Genomic DNA, 26810 nt, shown 5'->3' with positions numbered 1-26810 from the left:
CATAAGTCAAGAGTATAAGCTTAACCAAAGTCCACTTGTTGTTTTCTACTTCTACTTATTATTTTTTTAAGTAGGCTTCATGCCCAGTGTGGAGCCCCACATAGACCTTGAACTCATGACCCTGAGATCAAGACCCAAGCTGAGATCAGATGCTCAACTGACTCAGCCACCCAGGCACCCCATTTGTTATTTTTTATGTTAACACTAAACAACTTAAAATGATTAACACAGGAGTGCCTGGGTGGCTCAGTCAGTTAAGTGTCCAACTCTTGGTTTCGGTTCAGGTCATGATCTCATGGTTTCGTGAGTTCAAGCCCTGCATCAGGCTCTGCACTGGCAGCAGGGAGCCTACTTGGAATTCTCTCTCTCCCTCTCTCTCTGCCCCTCCTCCACTTGCACTGTCTCTCTCTCTCAAAATAAATAAATAATCTTAAACATTTCTTTAAAATAATAAATAAATAAATAAATAAATAAATAAATAAAATGATTAACACAGACTCTTTGGAACCCTGGAGTCATCAGAAGAGTTAAAAAGGAAATTTTAAAGAACTATTAGTTCATGTAGAGCCTAACTGAGGCTAACCTTCAGGGTATTTGTTATTTCTGTTTTTCTGACTGAGGTGATCGTCAGGGGTATCAACTTCTGGTTGAGACAGAACTTTCTTCTAGGGAAAAGTATTTGACTCTCCACATTCTGCCTTATTCTGAGAGAAGTAGGGTTCTCAGTCAAGATAAAAGAAATAACCTAAGAAGAAAACCAACAGTAACAATAACCAATACATGTTATTCATTGAATGTTTACCATAGGCAAGGCACCATGCTAATAAGAACTAAGAACTTGGGGCACCTGGGTGGCTCAGTCAGTTAAGCATCCAACTTCAGCTCAGGTCATGATCTCACAGTTTGTGGGTTTGAGCCCCACGTCAGGGTCTGTGCTCACAACTCAGAGCCTAGAGCCCGCATTAGATTCTGTGTTTCCCTCTCTCTCTGCCCCTCTCCCACTGGTGCTCTGTCTCTCTCTCAAAAATAGGTAGACATAAAAAAAAAAAAAAAGAAAAAGAACTAAGAATTTTACAAATGTCCCCTTAAAATAGAGATGAGGGCATTATTTTAACACAAGGAACGGAGGCTTAAGTTACTGCTCATGTAGGGAAAACTAGACAGAGGTGGAATTCACGCCCAAATCTGACGGCAAACCCCATGCTCTAAGAAACCTAATGAAAGCAATATCATGAAAAGAGCACAAAAAAAAGTGACAGTGAGTAAAAAAGATAAGAAGAAATATCCTAATTCCAGAGCTAACAAAGGCAAGGCCCTTCTCCATTTCTATCCATTTCTGAGAAGTAACCCATGGTTCACGGAACACGGAAGAGGTTCCGCAGCTTTAGAAAGTGGGAGAAGACTTCTCTTACCTGCCCAGAAGTAAGAGATGGTCAAGATAACTGTTAACAAAGAGGTCTTGAAACCATGGCGTACTTCACATGGTCCCGGGGGGGCAGTACTCACTCCCTGAGACGTGACACAATGGTGCCAGGCCTCATTACACCAATCCATTGATTCCTCTCTCTATCTCCAATCAACAGGGCAAATCAGACTGAAGAATTCCACAGGCGTGGCTATGCTTGCATCAGACAAAACAGACTTTAAGCAAAAGACTGTAATAAGAGACAAAGAAGGTCATTACGTAATGATAAAGGGGTCCATCCAGTAAGAGGATATGATATTTTTAAGTATTTATGCACCAACAGAGGAGCATAAATATATAAAGGAGCAAATATATAAAGCAAACATTAGGGAGAAATAGGCAGCAACGCATGTTAGGGACTTCAGTACCTGCCTTTCCACAATAGAGATATCATCCAGAGAGAAAATCAATAAGGAAACATTGCACTTGAACTATACATTATATCAGATGGACTTAAAAGACATAGAATATTCCATCCAACAGAAGCAGAATACACATCATTCTTAAGCACACGGAACATTTCCAGGATAGATCATGTTAGGCCAGAAAACAAGTCTTAACAAATTTAAGAAGACTGAAATCATATCAAGCATCACAACAGTATCAAACCACAAATCAATTACAAGAAGCAAATTTAAAAATTCACAAATATGTGATGATTAAACATGTTCCTGATCAATGGATCAAAGAATAAATCGAAAGAGAAATTAAAAAAATATCTTGAGACAAATGAAAATGGAAACACAACATACCAAATCTTACGAGATGCAGCCAAAGTAGTTCTAAGAGGGAAGTGCATAGCAATAAATGCCTATATTAAGAAAAAAGATCTTAAATGAACAGTCTCCTTAGGAACTAGAAAAACGAATGAGGCCCAAAGTTAGAAAAAGGAAATAATAAAGATCAGAATTAAAATTAATGAAATAGAGACTAAAAAGACAATATAAATGATCAATAAACAGCCAGTTTTTTAAAAAGATAAAATAGACATTTATCAAGAGAAAAAGAGGGCTCAAATACAGAAAAGGAGAGCTCCAAAATATATCTCTAAAAGTTCTAACATTTTGATAGAAAAGACCAAAAAAGTCGGCAGTCGAGGCCATGTTTTCTGAATAAAAGGTGGCTTTGGCAACCCTAGAGCTAGCTACATAAGCAGTGGAAGGAGAAGGAAGATCAGTGTCCCAGGTTGACAGCTGTTTTCCAAAATAATGGGATCCGGGCAAGTGAGGAAGTCTCAAAAAGCCTGGAACAACTATTATGCAGTTTTTACAGATTAATCAACCTGACCAAGAGATCTTTACACTGGTAACTCAGAAGAAAAGGGAGAAGAATCCATATACTATTGCATTCATGCCCTGGAAGTACACGGACCACAGGGGATCCAGCCTGGAGACGAAGAGGGGGATATGCTACAGAGGGCAGGCAGGTACTCTGTGGCACTCTTTTTCTTCCCTTACTCACCCACTATATAGGAGAAATGGTGTCTTTTCCCTTTTCAGTGCTAAGTCTTAAGAGCGTTCAATTAGCCCATACTGATAGAATAGAGAGGCTTGGGATGGACTTCAAATTCCCTTAGCTGACACAAAAGCCACGTGTAGTGCTTCCCCAGCAAGGACAGGAAATGCAACATTAAGAAGTGCAAAGGCAGTGCTTGCCAAGTCAAGACGGCAGGGGAGCTGTCCAGTAGATCATCAGGTAAGGGCTGGACCATACTCCAAAATGAAAATTCAAACAGGTGTTAACAAAAGGCACGACAACAAATTAAGAAGAACTACCTTCTTCATGATAGGGTAGTTTACAGCAAGAGAGCTATGGACCTACACGTGACCTATCAGATCCTGCTTAAAGAGAGCTTCTCCCTCAAACAGATCTCAGTTATTCACTAAAGAAGGGTGAACAACACCAACAAAAAATAAGGTGCTAAAAGCTGATGAATGCAGCTCTCCACAAAACACTTTAATAAGTAGGTTAAAGTAAACTTGTGTCTCGCTACAAACGTACATAACTCCAACAGTATTTACTGTGATAATACTGGTAATCCACAGTTGTAAGAGCAAACCTCATCAAAGTCTCAACTACCAGAGTTATAGAACAGTCCAAATGGCCCAGATTACATTCTGTCATATTCTATCACAACCTACCTGTCTCCTACAGTTCAGAAGAGATATTTTAACCTATGTTAAAATATCATTTTGCCTTTGCCTTTCTCTCTGGAGAAAGACAGAATTGTCACTGGCCTGAACAGTGTTTACCAGGTGGTCATCCAAATGGGGCAGGACACAAATTCCAGTAATCTGGTCTCACCTGAAGTAAAAATAAAGCCACCCAGAAGACAGGCCCTCATAACACATAAAATTATGGAACAAGGGTCGTGGAAGAGGACCCCCTTTTCCTCCATCCCCATACAATCCGGGGACACAGCCCCAGGGGCAGCTGTCACTGACGGCCCAGTAGCTAGGAAGTAATTTGATACTAATAAGAATTACAAATACAGAAGTTTGCTTTTTTTTTTTTTTTTTTATTTTTTTTTTATTTTTGGGACAGAGAGAGACAGAGCATGAACGGGGGAGGGGCAGAGAGAGAGGGAGACACAGAATCGGAAACAGGCCCCAGGCTCCGAGCCATCAGCCCAGAGCCCGACGCGGGGCTCGAACTCACGGATCGCGAGATCGTGACCTGGCTGAAGTCGGACGCTTAACCGACTGCGCCACCCAGGCGCCCCAGAAGTTTGCTTTCTTTACATTACAGCCAATGAGAGGTTATCTCTGTGACGAGCGCAGTCTGAGTGGGTGAGGAAGAAGTGGTATCACATGGCTGGAGGGAAGGAGGGAGCAAAAGTGCAGGCAGCATGAGCCAGGGGGGAGCTGCCCTCAGGTGCTATTCGGACACCCCCGAAGAGTTGGGAGCTGTGGTTTTAGAGTTATGTCCACTTGCTTCTTACATTTTGCCTCCAGATTCATAAAAGCACAGAGAGCGCATCACCATACACTTTACCGCCTATAATGCCACGAACATTTCAGTTACAATGACCCATCACAAGTGGGCAAAATGCTGATGGGATTGAAACTTACAATGTTACATATAAACAACATTTAAAACAGGAAGGCCTGATCATTTTTATTGCTAAGTTAATAACACAGCTTATGTTTTTTGTTTGCTTATTCACTAGTGAAAAAGAAAGAGAGCTCTGGTGTGGCAATAGTGAGAAAAAGACTAGGTGCTTCAAATGTCCTAACAAAGCAACGTGGTTTATTAAAAAAGCCAATGTCATTTTCTACTAAATTAAAAGCTATGCATCATTAAAATCACAGGAAGTGATCACACAACTAACTGCATTTGCTATTGGTAAGAGCGCACAATCTTGAGTTGTACACTCAAATTTAGCATATCAATTGTAACGGAAGAATTAAAAAACAAGAATGCCCCACAGAGAAGGGGTGCAGGATGGTGAGGGGTCTAGAAATCACATCATATGGCAAAAAGAGTGGAGGGGAGAGAGAAGAATGAACAGTGAGTGCTTAGCATGGAAAGACAGGAAGTGTCCTAACAAGAAGCCTTATTCAACGTAGCTCAAAGGGCAAAGCTAAGATTAGCAAGTAATAATTATACAGAGGTTTCTACAAACAGGTTGCTAACAGGCAAACATCCCTACATGGACAAGTAGTGAGCTCCACATCACAGGAGGCAATCAATCCGATGTGCTCCTCTATACATATGACCTTTAAGCTTCCTCTAACTCTAAAATTCTGTGATTTTCTTGAACCTCAAAGTTCAGGTTGTTTTCAGAATTGAATGCTGAGTCTAGTTAATAAATTAATAAAACCGCAAGAGATCCACAACCACTGGATTTTTCAGATGTAGATATCTATCACCTCCATTCATGAAACGGAAAGAGAGCTACCTTTGCTCTGCTAATATGCCACACAGTGACGCAAGTTCTATTTGAATATATTTTAGAGGCAAGGACTGCTTGCTGCAAATTACAAATTCTTTTTTTTTTTTTTTTTTTTTTTTTTGAGAGAGAGAAAGAGAGAGAGGGTGGGCAGGGGAGGGGTAGAGAGAGAAGGAGAGAGAATCCCAAGCAGGCTCCACACTGTCAGCACAAGCCCAGTGCGGGGCTTGAACTCACGAACTGGGAGATCACGAGCTGAGCCGAAATCAGGAGTCAGATGCTTAACTGACTAAGCCACGTGGCCTGCCGCAAATTACAAATTCTTACCCTCATCTCTTGAACATGAACTGCACAAAAAGTTCCCAACCCCATTCCAATCTCACCATGTGACACCTACTTCCTGATCTCATAAAGAACAAGGCCACCAGCTTAACCCCAAGGAACCCATCCTTGTGTTTTCTTTCATTTCAACTTAATGAAACTGAATTTCATGATTTCCTGCATTTTTCAAGAGACCTAGCATCCCATGCATCGTCTATTACACTTAGAAAATATCGCACTGTGACAGAGATCTGCAAAACAAACAGTAAAACTTACTCAGCCACATTCCATAGAACTGGAATTTGAATTTTCAGGTTTGGAATTCAGAAAAATAGCCATAGCAATCACCAGGATTGTTCTGACTGCCACAGGCCTCATGAATGCCAGGTGACAATCATTTTGCATTGCTGGCACCTCAGGTCTCAGGGCTGAGTCGGGTGCCCAAGTAGGCCAGTACCTTCACTAATACAACTAGCACTACTAAGATGTACTGGGTGCGATCTGCCAGGCCCTGCATACACCGAGGGCTCCTGCAGCAGTTCGAGGATTATGTATTAGTATCAGCCCAGGCAAATCGGGATGAGTTCAAGCGATCTAAGCAAGGATGAGACACAAGGAGCCAGGGCTGAAAGTACACCGCTGGCCTCCCGAGCCCGCACTCTTTCCTCTCCAGTGTCCTGCTCAGCATCTGTGCTTCAACAGAAATACCAAAGCCAAGGGCTGTGCTGAAAGCCCCACCGTCCCGATGGCGGCCTGGAGTAGACCCCTGTTTCCCTGCCGCAGAGGGCGGCCCCAACCTGCAAGTGTGCCCAAGCCAAGGGTGGTAGGAGAGGAAGGCAGACTTTATGACAACTGACTTTACCTGTAACTTAAAAAAAATACATTAAAAGAGAAAGGGTCCCTGCCCAAGCAACGGAGTGTAACTGTGGGTATGTCAAACTTTCACTCTGGAAGGCATTGTGAAAAGCAATGAATTCTGACCATCTCTGCCAGGAAAACTACTCAGTGGGACCCACGGCTGTTTGGGGTGTGAACTGGCATAAAAGAATTCTCTTGCAAGTTTCTGTAAAAGTGAAAAATAACAAAAAGTCCTTTGCTGAATCAGTGAATACCAACTTGTAGAAGAAATATACTGATTTTTCTAATTTACTCTTTCTCTACACACCACTTTATATCACCAAAAATTCAAAATTCCAGAATGGCTCGAATCTACCCTTGAGCCACCAAATCCCAGTCACAAGCCTTCAGGAGTTCAGAGGAATTTATGAGAAAAGAGAAGAGATTCAAGCATACTCGTCACTGCCATGTACCCACTCCCCTGCAGGGTGTCACAGACCTCTGACGGTTGGAATGGGACTGCAGGTGCCAAAGAGCGGCAGCGTGCTGGGTGAAGGTCCCTCTGGGTTAGACGTGGGGCTGTGACCTGTCTCAACCCTTGGTTAGCAGCACGCACCTGCCTACTGTCTCATTCTGCCCACGACACCTGCAATTCTGACCAGAAGAGGGGACGCAGGTAGGCATGGGATGTGTGAAGTGGATTCCCTCCTTACTGTCTCGGATCCCCCACTATGGTCTTATCTATGCCCTCATCCTGCAGAGCCATCGCTTATGCATGAGGGAGAGGTGGGAGAGAGGAAGAAAGCAGACGGGATGTGAATGTAGGAATCTCATCAGCATAGCAGAGAAATCAGTCCTAACAACAGGGCAATCAAGACCGCACTTGACGTGGGTCTGAGAGCCCAGTCAGAGGTCAAGGGCCTCCAGGAAGGAGTTAGAAAGGCAGGTCTTGTGTGCTCACCTGACTGCTGAAGGGCTCTTTCTTGGCCGAGCTCAGAGCCTGCGAGGGACCCTGGGCAGGTGACAACCTCGAGGGGCTCTTCTTACTCTGAGGCAGCAACGAGGACAGGAAACCCACTCGAGGCGACTGGGAGAGGGAAGTGCTCCTCTGGCTGCACATCATGGCTCTGGAAAGCAGACACACAAGGTCACAGGGCTGGAGGGGACCCGGGGAAACCCGAAGCACAGGCCTCCTGGGCTGTGGACGGCTCCAGGGGCACACGCCTGTGCTCTAAGTTGGCATTATCCTCGGTACTATTTCTTGTACCCAAGGGAGCCAGCAGCCTATCTGGCATAGCGGTGAAGCGTGCAGGGCCGTGGTGAAGCTCAGAGCTGTGCGGGCCAATGGCCACTGGCCACATGCGCCACTGAGCACCTGAAATGTGTCTGGTCCAGACTGAGGCGTGCTGGAGGTACAAAACACACAGCAGAATGCAAGCCTTAGCATGAAAAAAGAGTGTAAAATAGCTCATCATCAATACTTTGTTTACATTTACATTTATCACATGTTGAAATGTTTTGAATATATGGGGCTAAATAAAATATATCATAAAATTACCTTGTTTCTCTTTACTTGAAGTAAAAATGTTTAAGTTACATTTTTGGCTTGCCTTTGCTTTCCACCGGACCCTGCTGGCTCAGAAACCGGACCAGCTGCTCCTGGGACAGCCCTTGGCCACGTGCAGGTGTGGAATACGCCTGCCTGGGTCTGCATCCTCACTCACCAGTCCATGGCTGGGTGACCACTGTGTGCCTTGGGTTATTCAAGGCTACAACCATTAGCGTCAGCTGGGACTTCTGCTTTAACTTGCTATATTTTAAGGTTGCTCAAATACCTCACTCCCCATCTGCCTACCTCTTCAAGCCCTCAGACAGGTGCATGCTTCCACCGCCTCCTGGGTGCCAACCTTTTCACCCTTGAGGCACCCCTTTCAACACACACAGACTTCCCCAGGCTGCACGACAGCGTCGGGTTTATTTATCCCTGCTGCGCACATCTGGACGTACAGTCCCCCTCCCTCGGGGCGGGCTCAGAGGCTGGGGGCCCGAAAGGCCAGGGGACCTTACTCAGAAAGCTCAGACAGGAACAGTGAGGGCCAAGGAGGCTCTTTGGCCATTTCCTGTCACCAGGAGTGAGAGAGCCGGGGCGAGGTGAGAGCACAGGGGACAGATGGGAGAGGGGGAGGCCCTCCCACCCCCGAAGTGGGCACACACTCACAGTTCTGAGTCCCCCAAGCGGTCCATGTTGGAGACATAAGGAGGCAATTTGTGCTGGACCAAGGCCTCTTCCTCCTCTGGCTGCAGCTCCTCTTTCTTCAGGCGGTGGATTTCGGCTTGCAAGGCAAAAAGCTGCGCAGGGGTGGGGGCGAGTCGGGTGGTAAACTCACCTTGCCTTCCCTCTGCCAAGGCGCATGAGACATCACATCCAACGCTCAACCGCACTGGCTCAAAAGGACACTGGGCGTCAGCCCCAGGACGCCCGTCTCACCCTCTGCTCACCGCAGAGCGGGGGGGTGGAAAAAGGGCAAGTGGCACCTGTTACTTGACCACCATGAGGTGAGAAAACAACGACTGTTAGACGCACAAATCCCACTTCTTTGTATCATTTGACTTGCTTCTTCCTGAATTCATGGAGAAAAAGAGCTCCATGCCATCCTTTGCCCTTTGGAACCTACAAAATCTACAAAATCAGGTTCTGGAACTCTCACAGAACATTTTTTTCAGTAAAGTTCAGCATTTTTGACTTTTATGCCTGGAAAAAAAAATTACATAGGCACATGCACCCAAAATCTAAACAGCTTATAATCTTCCTTTTTCTGGAGAAAAAAAAAAAAAAAAGACCTACAGATGCCTTAACTTCAAGAACAGAGAAATGCTCCTCAGACAAAATGCAAAGGCAAATGTGGGTCCCCTGGCTCTATTGTTTTACACACCTAGAGGATCATGGAGCTGAGCAGAACAATTAATTCATATCTGGGCTGTAAACACCATAGATGTGGATGTATGTGGAAAAGGACTGGAAGTATGAAAGAGACATACAAAAGTTATAAGGCATGAAAGCACATGGGTCCTTCTCCTCTGAAAGTTCATTACCATTGCTATGCTTTTTGTGCTATACACAGGACTCAAAATACGAACCTGGCCTCTGGTTTTCAGAGACTGCTCCAGACCCCAAATCTCCCATACTGACTTTCTTGTGGCTCACCTCCATCTGAGATCAGTGCTTTCCTATTTTTAATCAGCCCTCCACCACCACTACCTAATTTCACACATGAAAAGCAGAAGTTCTACCCAAGAAGTAAGTGTGTTTCAGAACCGACCTTCTGGCGAAGAACTTCATTTTCTTCTTGAACCTGGTTGGTCCTCTGGCATTCCGCATCAAAGTTCAGAATCACAGGTACAGGTGCACAAAGTTAAAGAAAAAGACTGACTGAAAATGATTAAAAGTCCTTCCCAAACTCTTGACCCAGCAGCAAAACCCTTGAACATAAGTCAGAGGGAAAAGAGTACAGACTTGGTCCTCCACGGCTGTATGAAAGTCCCTCCCCTGATGCCGGCTCTGGCCTTTCTTCAGACATACAGACACTCATAACAATCTGGCTGGTCAGCCCACAGAGAGGACATATACCCAACCCTGAGCGTGTTCTCCCAAATACCAGCAGGAAAGAGCAAGCATTCAGTGGACTTCACGGCCTGTCTAAGCTGTAGCAAGGTCAGTGCAGACACTCAGTTAGAAGCCACCCCAGGGGCCAACTGGTCTACCAGCTGGGCCGAAGGCTCAGCCACATGGCCTTCCCCTCCCAGACCGAACCTCTCCCTAGCAAAGGTTTAGACTGAAGAGAGAGCTTTCTGCAGATTGGACAGTAACATGCCATCCTATGAATATCCACATTCTAGATCGGGGGTCAGTCCTTCCCAACAACCCTCAACTGCTTCAGTCAGGAGGAGCACAAAGCAGGCAGGGCCTCAGTACTGGGGACGTGAACTGTGCTCAAATGTATGTGACCTAGTTTGCAGGGCACTGTCCTACACTGAAAAGACCTAGAAGGCCCACATGGTCATGCAAAATGCTACTGGGCAGAGCCCCCTCCTAGTTTAGTCTGAAAGTCCTCAGGATAAAGAGCAGGGGGCAGAAGGACCGGTTGTACCCGGCAAGAGTGGAATTGACACCTAGACTCACAATACAAAAGGAAAGGGCACCCTTCCTACCTCCACCAAACGGTGCCCCTCCCAGAGACCAAAAACGGCCACCCATGGGCCGGCCTCTACAACGCCCAATTTATCAGTGACTCACCAAGCAGCTCCATTCAAACCGGACTCCCTTCTCCTCCTCTAGAATTCTAGCCTAGAGAGCATGAGCAATGGGGATCTCCTGGGCCTCAAAAATGCAGGCTTTCCATGACAAAATGGTAAACAGGGTAGGCTATAAATATCAATATTCTTTCTCTCTCTCTTCAATACCCATACATATATTCCTACCGCTGCTCTGTTTTCTGGCAAGTTGAGGAACTCTGAGGTCACTGTCAGAGTGTGACCCAAATGCAAACACAGGAAGGAAGTTCTAGCCCAAGAAGTATTTTGACCTGCTACCTAATCTCAACAGAGGCAAGTAATATCCTCGGGGGCACAGGGCACACACGGAGAGGGTGTTCTCGGCTGGCCAGTTCTGCTAAGCAGCAGCAACCCCTGCTCAGCCCGATTTGAGGGCTCCTCCCAGGGCCAGCCACTTGTCCCCCACTGCCACTGCAGTCCCTGCTCATGCCCATCAGCTGTCTAGCAGCATCCGGACGAAGATTGACGATTTCCTGGCCTACTGACAAAAATAATCACAATCTGTCCAGCCCCCTCACATAACACATGACAGCCGTCTTTGGGCATTTTGCAGAAGCAATTGCATCAAGAGCAGCAGCCACTGATCACGTTGTCTGGAAGCCTCAGAGGAGGCCCCCGGCCCCAGGCGGCTGAAAGGATATGCATGCACTGAAACAGTACGCTCAGGAAGTTGTGCAGGGACACAATGAAGGTATCGGCCCACTGTCGAGAGAAGTACGTAGCAAAGGTAGGGTTGGTGTCTGGGGACGGCAGGAAGGGCAGGACAAACCAATCCTTCCACTCAGCCTGGTTCTGAAGCTCTGTGGCCTGCTTTGCAAAGAACTCTTGAGCTTTGTCATTTCTGTTTGTCTGCCAAGACAAGGAGGAGGTAGCAAGAAGGGGGAAGAGACAGACGTCCAGAAGTAAGATTCTTCATCAGCCTCTGGGTATCAGCCTGCCAGGTAAGTGGCCAAATATAGTCTACAAACTCCATAAAATAAATGACATCACTCTTTTCTCAAGTTCCTTATAATTTTAAAAAAGCTCGTTCAAACTGAAGTCCTGGAGATAAAAGCCACCCTAAAAAAAATTAATTCTTCGTTGATTTTCAAACAATCTAAGTGACTTATTCCCCCGGGTAGGCTATAATCTTTATTCCCCAAGCTTTAACCCACCTACTTATATTCTTTAAAACACCACCCAGGCTTATGTGCTGAAAACGAGAGGAAACAGGAATGAGGAAGACAAGTCAGATGATCTACACATGAGAAGGGAAAAAAACTAGGAAAACAGTCAAGAAATAATTTGCATTGTGACGGTTCCACCCTCTCCCAAAGTAACACAGACAGGTCTCCCCAGAAGTTAAAATCTATTTCGGGATCAAAGAACTCTCTCCGAGGAATCCCTGAACTAACGAGCACCTGGATCGTGTAGACAAGATAAAAGCGGAACAGGCTGGTTTTCAGCTTGTTGATGGTGGGTCTATATATATCCTCCAAGCGGCTGAAGAGCCTACGTTCCAGGTAGCTCCAGTAATCCCGAAGGGCAGCCAAGTCATACACCTGCATTAATTGTTGCAGCTGGTCCACAATCTTGTCCACCTGGCGGAGAAACATGGGACACAGGTGGTGGTGAAGGACAAGAGGGAATTTTCCCATCACCTCACACAGTTAATACACCTTTTTCCTCTTGCTTGGGCTTCGAGTATGAGAATTTTTTCTAAATCGGCAATCTAGAAAACATTCAAAACATAGTAACGTAATAGCTTTTGAGCTATTTCCTGATGTTAGATATGGGGTTTGACCCTCCAGCAAGCATGGAAAGCTCAAGGGTAAAAGCCCTCTGGCCCTGGAAGCAGGGGGTCTAGGTCTTGGATCTGTGTCTGTCTTCCTCAACCAACTTGACAATGTCACTTCGACTCTGTGGTCTCGGATGCCTAAGATTTCAAAAAACACACACAAAAAAGAGAGAACCTCCATAATCCTCCTCCTAGCTCCGGCATTCCAGGAGTCTAAGACTCCCAGAGAGAAGCACTGACTGACCCCTGCAAGTCATGGAAGTATTACCACAGCCCCTGCGGTGGCTCAGAGTGAAAGGCAAAGAAGTCACCTCCTTGTGGGAAATCACACCAGAGTACACAGTCTGTAAAAGGTTTTAGATGCCAATACCAATCAAACATCCCCATTTCTTTTTTCCTTTCTTTTCTTTTTTTTTTTTTTTTTTTTTTTGAGAGAGAGCACACAAGCCAGCAGGGATGCCCACCCAGCCCCGGGGCTCGATCCCAAGACCTGAGATCAAAACCTGAGTCCCACGCTAAACCAACTGAGCCACGCAGGTGTCCCAGGAACATCCCCATTTTACAGAGCAGGACACTGAGGCTTGGAGAGCTGAAATGATTTGCTTTTGCCACTAAGTACCACTAACTTTGGCAAGAGGAGACCTCAGGTCTCCTACTTCCCCCAGCGTTCTTTGCTACTAGCTCACTGCCTCTCTCACAGTTCACCTGCCAACACCAATTAGAGTCAGCAAACACACAAACTCCAAGAACCTCTCAACAAAAAATCACATCTGAGAAGGGGAAATATAATGTTTTAAAACGTACAGCAAGGTTCTCCTCAACTGCAGGGGCAAACTGCCAATAAGTCACCGGCAAAGCCATTTTTAACAAACACCAAAAGATATTTGAACCCAGCTGACATTTTCGACTGCAGACCCCTTTGCTCCCAATGACATCGGAAGCCAACTTTTGAATGTTTCTGTTGCCCAAACTCAACTATCTACCCATCCTTAGCTCCTAAAACCTTTATCTCCATCCTAGCCGACAGGCCAGCACCTGCTGGGAGGCTGGAGCGGAGGACCGCGACCTGGACCAGGAGTCAGGGCACCTGGGCTCCAGCCTCAGCGATGCTCCTGACTCGCCGAGCAACTTCAGGCAAGTCGCGTTCTCTCTCAAGACCTCAGTTCCTCGTGTGTCAGGAGAGGGCCAGACGCGCTGATATCGACAGTCCCCCGGCGCGGTGACAGCGCCACTCCCGCCCCGGAGGGCAGTGCTGGGGTGGGGGAGCCCGCTCCGGTCTCCCTCGGGGCCGCCTCTGCCCGCGCCGCGCCCGCCAGTCCCTCACCCGGAACCCTTTCTCCTTGTCCGCCTTGATCTCGGCGTCCAGCTGCCGCAGCGTGTGCGTGAAGCCGCGGAACAGCAGGTACTCCCGGACTAGCTCGTCAGTGCGCTCCACGGCCTCCGCCATCGCTGCGCCAGCGCCGAGAGTCGCCGCGGCAGGCGAGGGAGTGAGGGCGGAGCCTGGGCCGCGCGGGGCGGGGCCCGGCGCGGGCGCCAAGCACGTCACGCCGCGGCCCGCCTATCAGTCCGCACGCACCGCGCGCCGCGCTCCTGTGGCCCTTCCCCATCCCCGCCCCCAGCCCTGCCCAGCCGCTTCCGTCAGCCTCACCCTCCGGGATGAGCGGCTGGAAAACCCATTGCTCGCCTGGGTTTTCTGGCGTCGCTGGCGCCGGCTTTGTGATCTGAGTTATTGAAAGTGGCGGCTGCCGTCCAAGTCAAGTAGGGTTGTACCTTGGAGAACATCCCAGATAGTCACGAGGCGGGCAGGGGGAGAGGTGCCCTGCTCATTGGCATTCCATCGCGGAATCCTCTGTGCCGTGTCTTCGTTTTACAAATAAGGGGAACTGGAGTCTGGAGTCCGGAGGTAAAGTGACTTGCGTGCAGTCACACAACCAGTTTGAGTCATCAGAGAGTTCTAGAGAAAACCTTACTTTCATTAATAAGAGTAATCAACTACACGGCCAGATAACCAAGATACACTGTTAGGAAAAAAGAAAGCAAATTTCAGAACAGTGTGTATACTATGGTCCCAGTTTCTTGTTTAAAAAAAAAAAAAAAGGGATGGGGCGCCTAGGTGGCTAAGTCAGTTAGGCGTCGACTTCCGCTCAAGTCAAAGTCAGGTCATGATCTTATGGTTCCTGAGAGATCGAGTCCTGCATCAGCTATTCTGACAGCTCGGAGCCAGGAACTTGCTTCAGATAATGTGTCTCCCTCTCTCTGCTCTGCCCTGGCTCATGCTCTTCCTCTCTGTCTCTCAAAAAATAAAATAAACATTACCAAAAAAAAAAAAAAAGGGATGCGTTGTGTGTTTGTGTGTACATTTTAAAACTTAAGGAAGATTATACACTCATCACTTAGGGTTTCTTTGTCTAAGAGGTGAGACTGTGAGGTACTTTCACTTCCTATTTTTTACTTTATCTTGTTTGAAATATTTATAAAGTATATTTTTGTAAGCAGGTAAAGAGCCAGTATCTTTGAGCCTTCCATTTCTCCTCTGTAAATTAGTGACAATGATATCTACCTTGCAGAGTAATGAAAACTTAATAAGATAATGTATGTAAAAAACTTAGCACAATCGCCCATCATTAAAATGCAGTATTTGTTCCCATCTTCCCTCTAATGGTATGGCTTTCTGTAGTTATCAAAGTAGAACTCAGAATCATTACTGCCACTTTGTCCAGACCCTCCAACTCAACTATATGGAAACTGAACTCCAGCAGCTCTGATCTACACTAGAGAAACCAGAAAAGATAACAGGGAGCAAGCCACAGCGAGACCAGCTTCACCCTTTGCCTGCTTTCGCTGTCTTCACAGGTGTAAGACACCTTGCCCCACAGGGCAGGCAAGGCGAGTCAACTCTGACTCCTGGGAGGACCAGACCAAAATCCTACTTTGACTGGGATCTCAGATCATCAAAAGAGTGCTTGGGAAAATCCCCCAAAGGGAGTAATGGCCAAGACCTCTGCCTCCAAGAATGTCGCCAATTCAATTTTCCTAAGGCACCTGACACGCACTGCCATAGGTCCCACGTGCCTCACCTCCACCTGCGCTGGCACTTCCCAGACCAGACCCTGTAAAATCAGCTAAGGTTGGCTTTCTGGTCAGTGAAAGGCAGCTCCCCCAGGCCTTCGGGCAAACACTTTCCTCTATCAGAAGTGTCTTCTGCCTCATACCCACGCGGACAGCTCATCCGAGCAACGCGTGAAGGAGGCTCCGCGTGTTTGTGCTAATGTCATCTCAGAAAGGCTCTCTCTGACCATCCCATACAGAAGAGCAGTACTCTCACCTTGGAATTCTCATCCCCCTTGCCCTGCCTTCTCTTTCTGCACAGCACTTACCACCATCTGACAAGCTAGATGTTTGACTTATTTATTGCCTGTCTCCCTGTACGCTAAAACATAAGCTGCACGAAAGCAGAGATTTTGTCTGAGTCGTTTGCTACTATATCCTCAGAACCGAAACCAGCGTCTGCCTTGTAGTAAATGCTGAATAAATATTTGTTGAATTGTATGAATGAGGGCAATTTCAGTGAGGGCTCAGCCACCTTCAAACAAGATAGCCCGGCTCGAGGGAATGGAAACTCTTGGATCCCTCCCGTGTGTAGGCTCTGTGGCATTACCAACAGGTTCCCTGCCCAAAGCATTCCTTCTTTCCATCTTCCCTCCCTATTATTTTGCTCACTCTTGAAAGATTTCTAGAGACGTTTAGCTGAGCTGTGTTTATGTAACTGGAGAGGGCACTAGATTCTCCAGCTTATTCATCAGTTCCAGTTAGTTGATCTGATTAATCTTTTACTGCTTATGCTCTGGAGCCTGCTCTGAAAGTAGCAGGTAGCCTGGGGGTCCCTTAAGAAGGTGTGGTCGGGGGCCTGCAGCAGTTACATTATGCCAAAAAAAAAAAAAAAATTACAGGGGCATCCACAAGGTGAACCACAAATTTTCTTTCAATCTAATCATCTCCCTTTGCCTTTGAGTCAGGAGAGAAGGAAGGATGGGGCGGGGGGAACCAGTGAACATTTAATGAGTACCTACTAGATGCCAGGCAGTGTGCAAGGTGTCAGGAAAAGGACAATAAGGAAGACCAGGGTCTCTGCCCTCGGGATTAGCTCCCCGGGGGGCAGTGGGGGGAGGGGGGTTGCGGTTTGCTATCCAGACGATTGAAGCACACACTTGGCTGCAGAGTGGAGGCTGGACTGGATGTGGGCAGGGCCGGAAGGGCGATGGAGGCCAGAGAGAGCCTGTGGCATTCTGAGCAAGGGATGAGACTAGACTGGTAACAGCGAGGATGATTTGAGAATTCCTGAGAAGTGGAATCAGCTGGACCTGGTGACTGATTAGCCAAGGTAAATAAAGAGCAGGGCTGATCAGTAATTGGCAAGTTTCTGGCTTGGGCATCTGGGTGGATGATAGGGCCATTCGTGGGCAGAAAGAACTCAGGAAGAGGAGACCGCGGGACTTCCAGACACATTGTTTTTGGTGAAAGCTAAAACAGAGACCCAGAAACTGTAAATAATATTAGGACCCGGAGCACGGCTGGTCCACCTCACTCCCCTGGAGGCTTCAGCTATTATCTATACACCGATGGTTCCTAAATCTGACCTCCAGCCCAGCCCTTTCCCCTGAGCTCCTGCCCAGATACGCATGGCCATCTCAAACTTAACCGTACTAGTTCAGTCAGAAGCATTTATGGAGGCTTTAAGTTGAAAATGGTGGGGGCGCCTGGGTGGCTCAGTCGGTTGAGCGCCCGACTTCGGCTCAGGTCATGATCTCGTGGTCCGTGAGTTCGAGCCCCGCGTCGGGCTCTGTGCTGACAGCTCAGAGCCTGGAGCCTGCTTGGGATTCTGTGTCTCCCTCTCTCCCTGCCTCTCCCCCGCTTGCACTCTGTCTCTCTCTCAAAAATAAACATTTTTAAAAATTTTTTTTAAAAGAAATAGAAAACTGAAGTTCAGGAAGACTAAATAGTCAGTGCCTCAAATTTACGTTTCTGATTCCGAATCCCCCAGGGCTCTGCCGAGAGATTCACAGCAGCATCATTGAATCGGTCAACTTGTGAGACAGGTGAAAGACAAGGAGTTATCCCTCCTCCTGAAGAGTTTTAGAACTCAGACTAAGCACACCGGGTCTCTTTGATAGCTGGAGCATTCTTCCCGGGGCACGGATCAACTTACCCCTCCGTAGCCAAAGATAACAGGTCAGAGGAGCAAGAGCACCTGGTGTTCTAGGTCCAAGGTTCTAGGGTTTCCTTCAAATTCCGCCTTCTGCCATTCTAATCTTGATGCTCTGGGATGCCCTTGGCGTACCCCACAATTTCTGAGATTTCTTTTCACCCGGTCCTTTGCCTGACTCTGCCGTGCTTTCTCGCTTGAACTCCTGTTGTCCTTTTCAACTCAGTCTAGTTGTCCTTAGCCACTACCTCTCTCTGATAATACTGGCTATTCTCTCTGTTCTCATGGCATAGCACCCTGTGTGTGCTTATCCCATTGCTTTGTAACCATCTGTCTCATCTCCTTGATTGTAAACTCCTGAGAGCAGAGAAGGTGTCTTGCTGGTCCTAGTGTCTCCGGTGACTAGCACAGTCCTTTAAAAGTAGGTGCTCAGTAGCTATTTGGGGAATTAATGAGTGAGGAAATAAAGTCCACATGACGGTACTGCCGGGAACTTTAGGTTACATCTGCAACAAAGAGCACCCACTGCCATTGCCAAGGGCAGAGGAATCTTTTCTACCCCGGGGTCAGTGCCATAAAAGCTATGAGCACTTCTGAAAGCTGGAGGAGGCCCACCATGACCCATGTAGCAATTCGTGGGGTCCCTGTTGATAACCTTCAACCTTGCCTGCTTACATGCTGGTGTTTAACTTACTGAAAATTAATAACATACCAATTAAAATAAATGCCCTTTTCACCTATCAAACTCACATTAAAAAAAAATATTGTCCAGTATTGTTAAAATGAAAGGGACATTCTCATAAAGCTTCAGAATAAGCTGCTTTTCCAGGAATGAATTAATAAATGATCAAGCTTCTCCAGAATGTTCTTGAACCCAATGGTTCTCCTTCTAGAATTTCCCTTAAAGAAATGATAAAAAATGACAAGGTTCATGTCAAACAGGGTCAATTGTAAGAGTGTGAGTTATTTGTAACAATGAACATGGTTTACAATAGTGAAAGTTGTAAGTATTTGGAGGCTATGGTGAGATATCCCCCCAAGAAGTCAAGATTGAGGAAAAGTGCATTTCCCACTGAGTGTCAGTCAAACTGCAAAAACCACCTAGATGGATCGGACACCAAAGATGCAAAGTCAGCGGAAAGAGAGAAAAGCTACGAGGCTCACAGGACTTGACTGAAGGGCACCAACTCACAAAATAAATATGGTGTCAGAAGAGGTTTTATTTATTTTTTTATTTTTTTAACGTTTATTTATTTTTGAGACAGAGAGAAGACAGAGCATGAATGGGGAAGGGTCAGAGAGAAGGAGACACAGAATCTGAAACAGGCTCCAGGCTCCGAGCTGTCAGCACAGAGCCCGACGCGGGGCTCGAGCTCACGGACTGCAAGATCATGACCTGAGCCAAAGTCAGCCGCTTAACCGACTGAGCCACCCAGGCGCCCCTAGAAGAGTTTTTAAACACAGACACACAGAAATCCGGAGAGCGACCGTGGCAGAGCCTATCAAAGCCCTCGTGCCCGGCTCAGACAGCAGATGACGTTCTGTGCTCTGTCCTGTCTTTCTCAAGATGAGAAGGAGGCTGTAGACCACCCCCAACTGGACCATTAAAGGCATCCCACCTCCCTTTTCCTGGCTCCAAGTTCACCCAGCGACCATCTGATTCTCCTGGCACTTGACTACATGAAGATCTGTGACATTCCGGTGTTTTTCTCCTGGCGAGCTAAAAGGGAATTTCTGACTATGATAGCCTTCCAACGTAGGTGGAAGGGGACGTCGTTGTCAGTGCCACCGTGAACCCTCCTTGCCTGCATGACAGTTGCGTCTCTCATTGAACCATGAAAGACCCAGCACTGCAATGTCCCTCCCGCCCTTGTGCGGCCAAGTCAGCCTGAATCCGCCTTTCAGAACCTGCTCACCCCCCACCCCCCCCACCCCTCCCCACCCGCCACTGCAAGAACCGGTTCCAGCTGGCCTGGTTTTCACACCAACTCCACGTGCAGAAGTCTATTAATGATTTCTGCAGAGAAACAAAGAAACGTGAAGCAAAACGTTCAACATTCGGGAAAAGCTTAAGTAAGTTATGCTACGTCTACCCCACGCAATATTATGTCGTTGTTAAAAATCACATTTTTTCAAAGACTCTTTAATTACTTAGAGAAATAGTCCCACTACCTGTTAGAAAACATACGAGTCACCCTCCAGGGAAAAAAACCTGACAGTTTCTTATAAATTAAACACGCAATTGCTACAGGACTCAGTAATTGTACTCTCGGGGATTTTTATCCCAGAGAAATGAAAATCTCCCTTCACACGAAAATTTGTACGTAAAAATTCATGGCAGCTTTATTCATAAACGTCAAAAACTGGAAGCCATTCAAATGTCCTTCATGTCTTTTTGAAAGAATCTAGAATAAACAGGGCTGACAGGCAATGCTGGGACCCAGAGCAGAGCCGCCCCACCTCACCTCCTCTGGTTAAACAGACTGTGGCCCATTCATGCGATGGAATCCTATTCAGCAATAAAGAGAAATGAATTAGTAAGACACGCACAGTAAGATCTCAAGGAGATTCTGCTGCTGAAAAAAAGCCAATCTCCAAAGGTAACATACATACCAAAGATAGGATTCCGTTTGCGTAACACTTTGGAAAAGACAACATTTAGAGAATTTGGAGACCAGGTTAGTGGCTGCCAAGGGCCAGGGGTGAGTTGGCACGTGTGTGTGGAAGGAAGTATGATTATAAGAGGACAAAGTGAAGGCTCCTTGTGATGGAACTGTTCTCCGTCTTCACTGTGTTCGTGGATGCGTGAACCTACATGTGCCATAAAATTGTAGAGAACTAAACACACACACACACACACACACACACACACACACACAGACGTGTACAAGTAAGATAGGGCTATCTGAATAATACTGGTAGATTATAAATTTCAACATCCTGGCTGTGATACTGTACTATAGTTTTGCAAAATGTTACGGTCGGGGGAAACTTGGTACATGGATCTCTCTATATTAGTTCTTACAACTGCATATGTATCTACAATTACTTCAAAATATAAAGTTTAATGTTTTATTTATATATTTTATTTTTTTAAAGTTTAATTTTAAGAAGTGTGCTATGGGGGTGCCTGGATGGCTCAGTCGGTTAAGCGTCCAACTTTGTTTGGCTCAGGTCATGATCTCACAGTTCACGAGTCCAAGTCCGGCATCGGGCTGTGTGCTGACAGCCCAGAGCCTGTAGCCTGCTTCGGATTCTGTGTCTCTCTCCCTCTCTGCCCCTCCCCTGCTGGCGCTCTGTCTCTCTCTGTCTCAAAAATAAACATTAAAAAAATAAAAAATAAAGAAGTGTGTGGATTGTATCTTTAATATATACGTACACACAAAATATCTACAGTTATTGGCTTTAGGTGTTAGAAGTGTGGATTTTATGGGAGGTTTCTGAATTTGTCTTTTTTTTTTTTTAACATTTATTTATTTTTGAGACAGAGACACAGCATGAAGCGGGGAGGGTCAGAGAGAGAGGGAGACACAGAATCTGAGACAGGCTCCAGGCTCCGAGCTGTCAGCCCAGAGCCCGACGCGGGGCTCGAACTCACGGACGGTGAGATCACGACCTGAGCTGAAGTCAGCCGCTTAACCGACTGAGCCACCCAGGCACCCTCTGACTTTGTCTTTATACTGTTTAATATTTTTCAAATTCCTTACCCCAAACCCATATCGATTTTCTTTTATAAATATAATGACTATCTTTAAATACAGCACGTTCTTTTTTCATTGCCATATCTTAGTGCTGACACACACAAAGCTTTTACACCTGTCCTCCCCAAAACTTATAAATATAAGCTGCTGCCAAACCGGGAATTCCCAATTCTGTGCCTCTACAGTTCAGTTTGGGGAACCAACTATAGGACCTCACACATGAACTCTGATCATCAAGTTGTGACATTTCCCTGGCTCCCCTTCCACATCTGCAATGTAAAGATCTTGGATCAGAAGGACCCTGAGGTCCTTCCAGCACTACTAGCCCATGCTGGGATGAGGCACCTGCTGGGAACGTTGGCCTGTCTGTTTAGTGATCATGGGCCCCCGAGACTGAAAGTGAACCACCTTTCTCAGACCACTGTGACCATACCCCCCTGAGGAGTAGCTCAAATCAGAGACCCCGCCCCTCTCCCACACCTCCGCCTTCTATCCCAGAAGGCAGCCAAGTCCCATTTACACAGGACAGTAAACCACCAGTAATGGCATCCTTAGGCTGCCAGCAGTAGGAGTCCATAGGTTTATGAGTCTATAAAATCATTCACTTGCACTGCTAGAACAATCCAAGACTCCCAGGTTAATAAGTAATACTGCCTTCACAAACAAGGGGAGACTGCATGGGGGAATCCCACCTTGATTGCCATGCTTCCTAAAAAGTAACTCCCTGCGCTCTGCAGTCCTGCTTTTATCTACTGCAATAACTGGGGCAGCCCCCTGCCGACCCCGTGTACATATGTGTATACACACATATATATAAATGAATGTGCGTACGTATACTAATCTTCTAAAGGACCCTAACACACGTTGCAAGAGGTTTCTTCGCTTTCAAATGGATTCACCTTTCCGCCCTGGTTATGGAATCTATGGAATACTGTGCAGCAGTAAATGAACGAGGTAGATCTCCACCTACGTGGTCGAGTGAAAATAGCAAGCTTCGGAGTGATACGCTTATGGAAACATTCTTTCCTCTGAAAATTTGCAAAACCAAACTACATTTTCCAAGGGACTGTCCGTAGGCATGTAAACATCCAGCAAAGGATCTGGAAGCGTTCATATCAAGCTAATGACGGCAATTAATTCTACAAAGTGGAGGGAACACTAGGAGTGGACTCAAGATGTTTTCGTTTTTCACAAGGGGAATGTGTATTGTTTGCTCAATTAAAATTAAGCTTATCTAGAAAATTAATAAAGGGGTTGACCAATGATTTGACTCACATGGACTGATGCCACCTGGCCCATGGTCTTCCCATTGTTTCATTTTATTCTTCCAGTTGTCCAGGTTCAAAACCTGGGGGGTCACTCTTGACTCCCCTCTTTCTGCCATGCCCCCACCTCCGCCATCAACACATCAGGATATTCTGTGAGCTTTCCCTTCAATATCCAATGATTTCTCAACCTCACCACCACATTTCGTATTTTCTCTCCTGTATAATTCTAACGGCTCACCTGATCTTCCTGCTTCCACCCTGGCTTCCCTGTCTCGTCTCAACCCAGCAGCCAGAGTGGCCACGTGAAAACCCTGCACCCCTCTCCTTTGCCCCTCTGATCCCATGTCTCACTATTTTGCCCCTCACTCACTGCCTCACTCTGCTCCAGCCACAGGGACGCCTTGCTTTGCACTCAGCACACTTCTGCCCCAGGGCTTTTGCATGTACCGTGCCCTCCGCCCAGAACACTCTCCCCATTGTTATATACTTGGCTTACTCTTGGCCTCCTTCAAGTTTTGGCTCAAATCTCTTTTCTGAGAGATCTTCCCTGACCACCCTATTTGAAATGGACCCTCTCCCCATACTCCCTATTTCCCTCCTTATCAAACTTTCTAATATACTAGAAACACTTTTATTTTTTATTCCCTCCCCCAGCACTAGAGTTAAAACTCAACAAGAATCAGCTTTTATGTCTGTTTTGTTTATCATTATATTTCCAGCACCTAAAACACTGTTTGGTACATAATGGGCACACAATAAATATTTATTGAGTAAGTAAAGAATATATCCATAGTTTCATGAAGGACACTATAAAAATGGCAAAAACTCCACATTGAGACACCACTGGTTGGCTTTTGAATTTTGAGTAAATCACTTAGCCTCAACTTGCTTTTTTAAATTGTAGTAAAAACAATAACAACAACAACAACAACAACAACAAACCATGTAAGATGAGATCTACCCCCTTAAAAATTAAAAAAAAATTAATGTTTATTTATTTTTGAGGCGGGGAGGGGCAGAGAGAGAGGGAGACACAGACTCTGAAGCAGGGTCCAGGTTGTGAGGTGTCAGCACAGAGCTCCGTGAGGGGCTCAAACTCACGAACCATGAGATCGTGACATGAGCTGAAGTCAGACCCTTAACCAACTGAGCCACCCAGGCGCCTCTACCCTTAAAAAATTTTTAAGTGTGTAGCACAGCATTGTTAACTATGTGCCCAGATCTCTAGAACTTTTTCATCTCACGTGACTGAAATTCTATACCCATTGAACAGCAGCTCCCTATTTCCCCCTGGTGACTGCCCCCAGCCCCTGTAACCAGCATCTTACTGCCCCCAGCTGCGGACAACCACTCTTTAGCAATCTGCTTCTATGAGTTTGACTACTCTAGATAGCCCCTACAAGTAGAATCATGCAGTATTTGTCATTCCGCGACTGGCTTGTTTCACTTAGCATAATGTCCTCTAGATTCATCCATCTTTTTTTCATGACTGAATACTATTCCACTGTGTGTGCACCACATTTTCTTTTCCATTCATCTGTTGATGGACATTTAGGTTGCTTCCACCTCTTGGCTGTTGTGAATGATGGTAAATGAACCCGGGAGGCCAACATCTCAAGATCCTGCTTCCATTTCTTTTGGATAAATATGTCGAAGTGGAACTACTGGATAATATGGCAGTTAGTTCTACTTGTAACTTTTTGAGGATCCTCCATACTGTTTTCCACAGCAGTTGTACCGTTTTACATTTCCGCAAACAGGGCACAGGGTTCCGGTATCTCTACATCCTTGCCCAAGAGCCACTGTCCACAGCCCTCAGTTCAAAGCTGCGGGTCTTTCGTTCGGAAGCTTATAAAATCAGGTAAATTTCTCTCTGGCCTAAGGTAGTTGATAGTCATCTCACTAGATGTCACCCCAAAAGCCATGGAAAGCAAAGAACCAGAAAGAACCTTAGATGTTGAGATCTTAGACAAATCACTGCCCTCCTCGGAGTCTGGCTTCCCCATCTATAAAACGGAATTAAGACTCTTCACAGACTTGTCCATAAGGATTAGGAACATAGTGGGTACCCAATACACAACCCATCACTCTCATTTAGTTTGAAGGATGTTAAAATGGTAGGGTCTGAGGCCCCTGCCCTTTACCACATGAAGTCGATAGACCAACAATGGGGAACAAGCACAAAAGGCTTTTCTTCTAATGAGAAAGTCAGGGCCAAGTGGCGCAGAACAGGGGTGGCCCCACAGGGGTGTCATTAATGCAGGGATCTTAGAGGCATCCTGGTGGACCTGGTGGTCAGCTAGATCCAGGAGAAGGGAGTGCCCTCCAACCGATGGGGGGAGGGGGGGTTTTCAGAGCAGGATCTATGCTACTGTGTAAGGGAGGTGGTATTTCAGGGAGGGATCTATGCTACTGGGAGGGAGGGGGCAGGGTCAAAAGTGACAGTGTGTGTGAATGTTGCCGAGGAGAACTCTGATTGTATCTGAAGCTGAAGAGAGCCACAGGGAGGTACCAGGGTTCAGGAGCAGAGCCTTCCTCCTTACAGCTGTGGGGAAGGTTGACTGACGTGGACAGAGATCTCTGTGGACAGAGATCTCCATTTCCAATCAAGAAATCAGGCTGCTGCAGGTAAAGCGGTCTCCTAGTAACATCCCCCTGCCCCCCGACTGCATTTCTTCTGGATGCAGATCTGGTTCTTCCAGGGCGGCGTATCCAGGGAGGCAGTGTGGTGTGGGTTGAGGGGTGAGGTGAGGGGGGGGGCACTGATCAGATGAAAACCTGAGGCAGGTAGGTCTCTGAGCCCCTCTGTGTCCTCTCGGTGCAAAGGGGAGGCTCTCCAGGATGGAGCTGCAGACTCCCCAGCACCCTCTGCTCCCCGGGGCCCCAGCAGTGCTGCGGAGGGTGTGGGGAGGGGCTGATGGTGGGAGGCAAGAAGTGGTGGGGGGGAGAGAGACCAGGAAGGGGTGGGGGAGAAAGGAGTTCCTCGGGGGCCCTCAGAGACCCTGCATCAAAGGCCACCGGAGAGCCTGGACCTAAGCAGAATTGAACTGAAATGAACATTTGACATTTACCCTGAAAAGGAGGGTAATTGATTCTTACCAGGTGCTTTCTATGTGACAGTTTCTTTGTACATAACACATAATTCAATAATCCTCCAAAATCCTTTTAAAGAGGAGTCTGGCACTCACTGCAGTTGAATTTCTGGAGTGTGGACGGAATGCCAGGTGGCCTATTTGCACGGTTTAGCTAGGACTGGTTCACTGACGGTCCTTACAGTCACGGGGAGGGCACTTCTGGACAGAGATACAGATCTGTGCACCACCAAGCCCACAGCTAGGTGTGAGACCTCTGTGTGACCCCTGCCCCGGGGTGAAGTTCAGCCCCCTCAGAGGGCAGCAAGGGGGCACCTGGCCTGGCTACTGCTCCTGGTGCACAGCTGATGCGATGGGGTCACGACCATCAGGAAATATTTACGGGTGCAGGGGATCAAGCAAAAAGAGGCCAAAAGACAAGAGTATATCTAGATTTGGGGAAAAGGAATTTTTCCCCCTCAACTGAAAGAATGCCTGCTTCCTGTTGTCCCAAAGAGTGGGTCCTTTTTTTTATTATTTCTTGATATTTTAATCCAAGCTTTTGAAGGTCTCTTTTCTAACCTTCTTACGCCCCCCTCCCCAAAGTTCTCTCCCCTTATTTAAAACATCATTTCCCTGGCCCACCCCCTTTATGCCGGTTTCCTTCCTACCTACACGTTTTCATCTTTTCCCTGAGATGGGGAGCCCCTAGTTCTCTGGACCCTTTATTTAAGGTGTCTTCTGTAAGCCTCAAGATATCCCTGTAAGGTAGGTGTCATCGTCCCACTTGACGGATGAGGAAAACTGGGCTCAGTGTCCGGTGAGTGGAACCAGTTAGAGAACTTCCCTTTAGTCCTCTGTGGGCTGTGTGGGGCACCTGGGGTGGCACAGGCATCCCCCCACCCCCTCCCTGTCCTCGCGTGACCTCCACTTGAAAAGGAGC

At 46.7% G+C, this 26810-nt stretch overlaps 1 protein-coding gene across 1 annotated transcript in view; it reads right to left on the bottom strand.

Annotated features, from left to right (window-relative positions):
- WDR91 (WD repeat domain 91) overlaps window positions 1–14121 on the bottom strand; it is a 28484-nt gene extending 14363 nt beyond the window's left edge. The window contains exons 1-6 of the mRNA XM_058724207.1: window positions 13949–14121; window positions 12248–12427; window positions 11490–11696; window positions 9836–9919; window positions 8734–8864; window positions 7477–7642 (exon numbers count right to left, since the gene is read on the bottom strand). Of these exons, the coding sequence (XP_058580190.1) occupies window positions 7477–7642; window positions 8734–8864; window positions 9836–9919; window positions 11490–11696; window positions 12248–12427; window positions 13949–14071 (891 nt within the window). The 5' untranslated portion in view covers window positions 14072–14121. The remainder of the gene's footprint in view (window positions 1–7476; window positions 7643–8733; window positions 8865–9835; window positions 9920–11489; window positions 11697–12247; window positions 12428–13948) is intronic.
- Window positions 14122–26810: the final 12689 nt, after the last annotated feature.

Source organism: Neofelis nebulosa, chromosome 4 (genome assembly GCF_028018385.1).
Source record: "Neofelis nebulosa isolate mNeoNeb1 chromosome 4, mNeoNeb1.pri, whole genome shotgun sequence".
Classification (NCBI taxonomy): domain Eukaryota; kingdom Metazoa; phylum Chordata; class Mammalia; order Carnivora; family Felidae; genus Neofelis; species Neofelis nebulosa.
The sequence above is the reverse complement of the archived record's forward strand: the minus strand, read 5'-3'. Positions and strand labels throughout refer to the sequence as shown.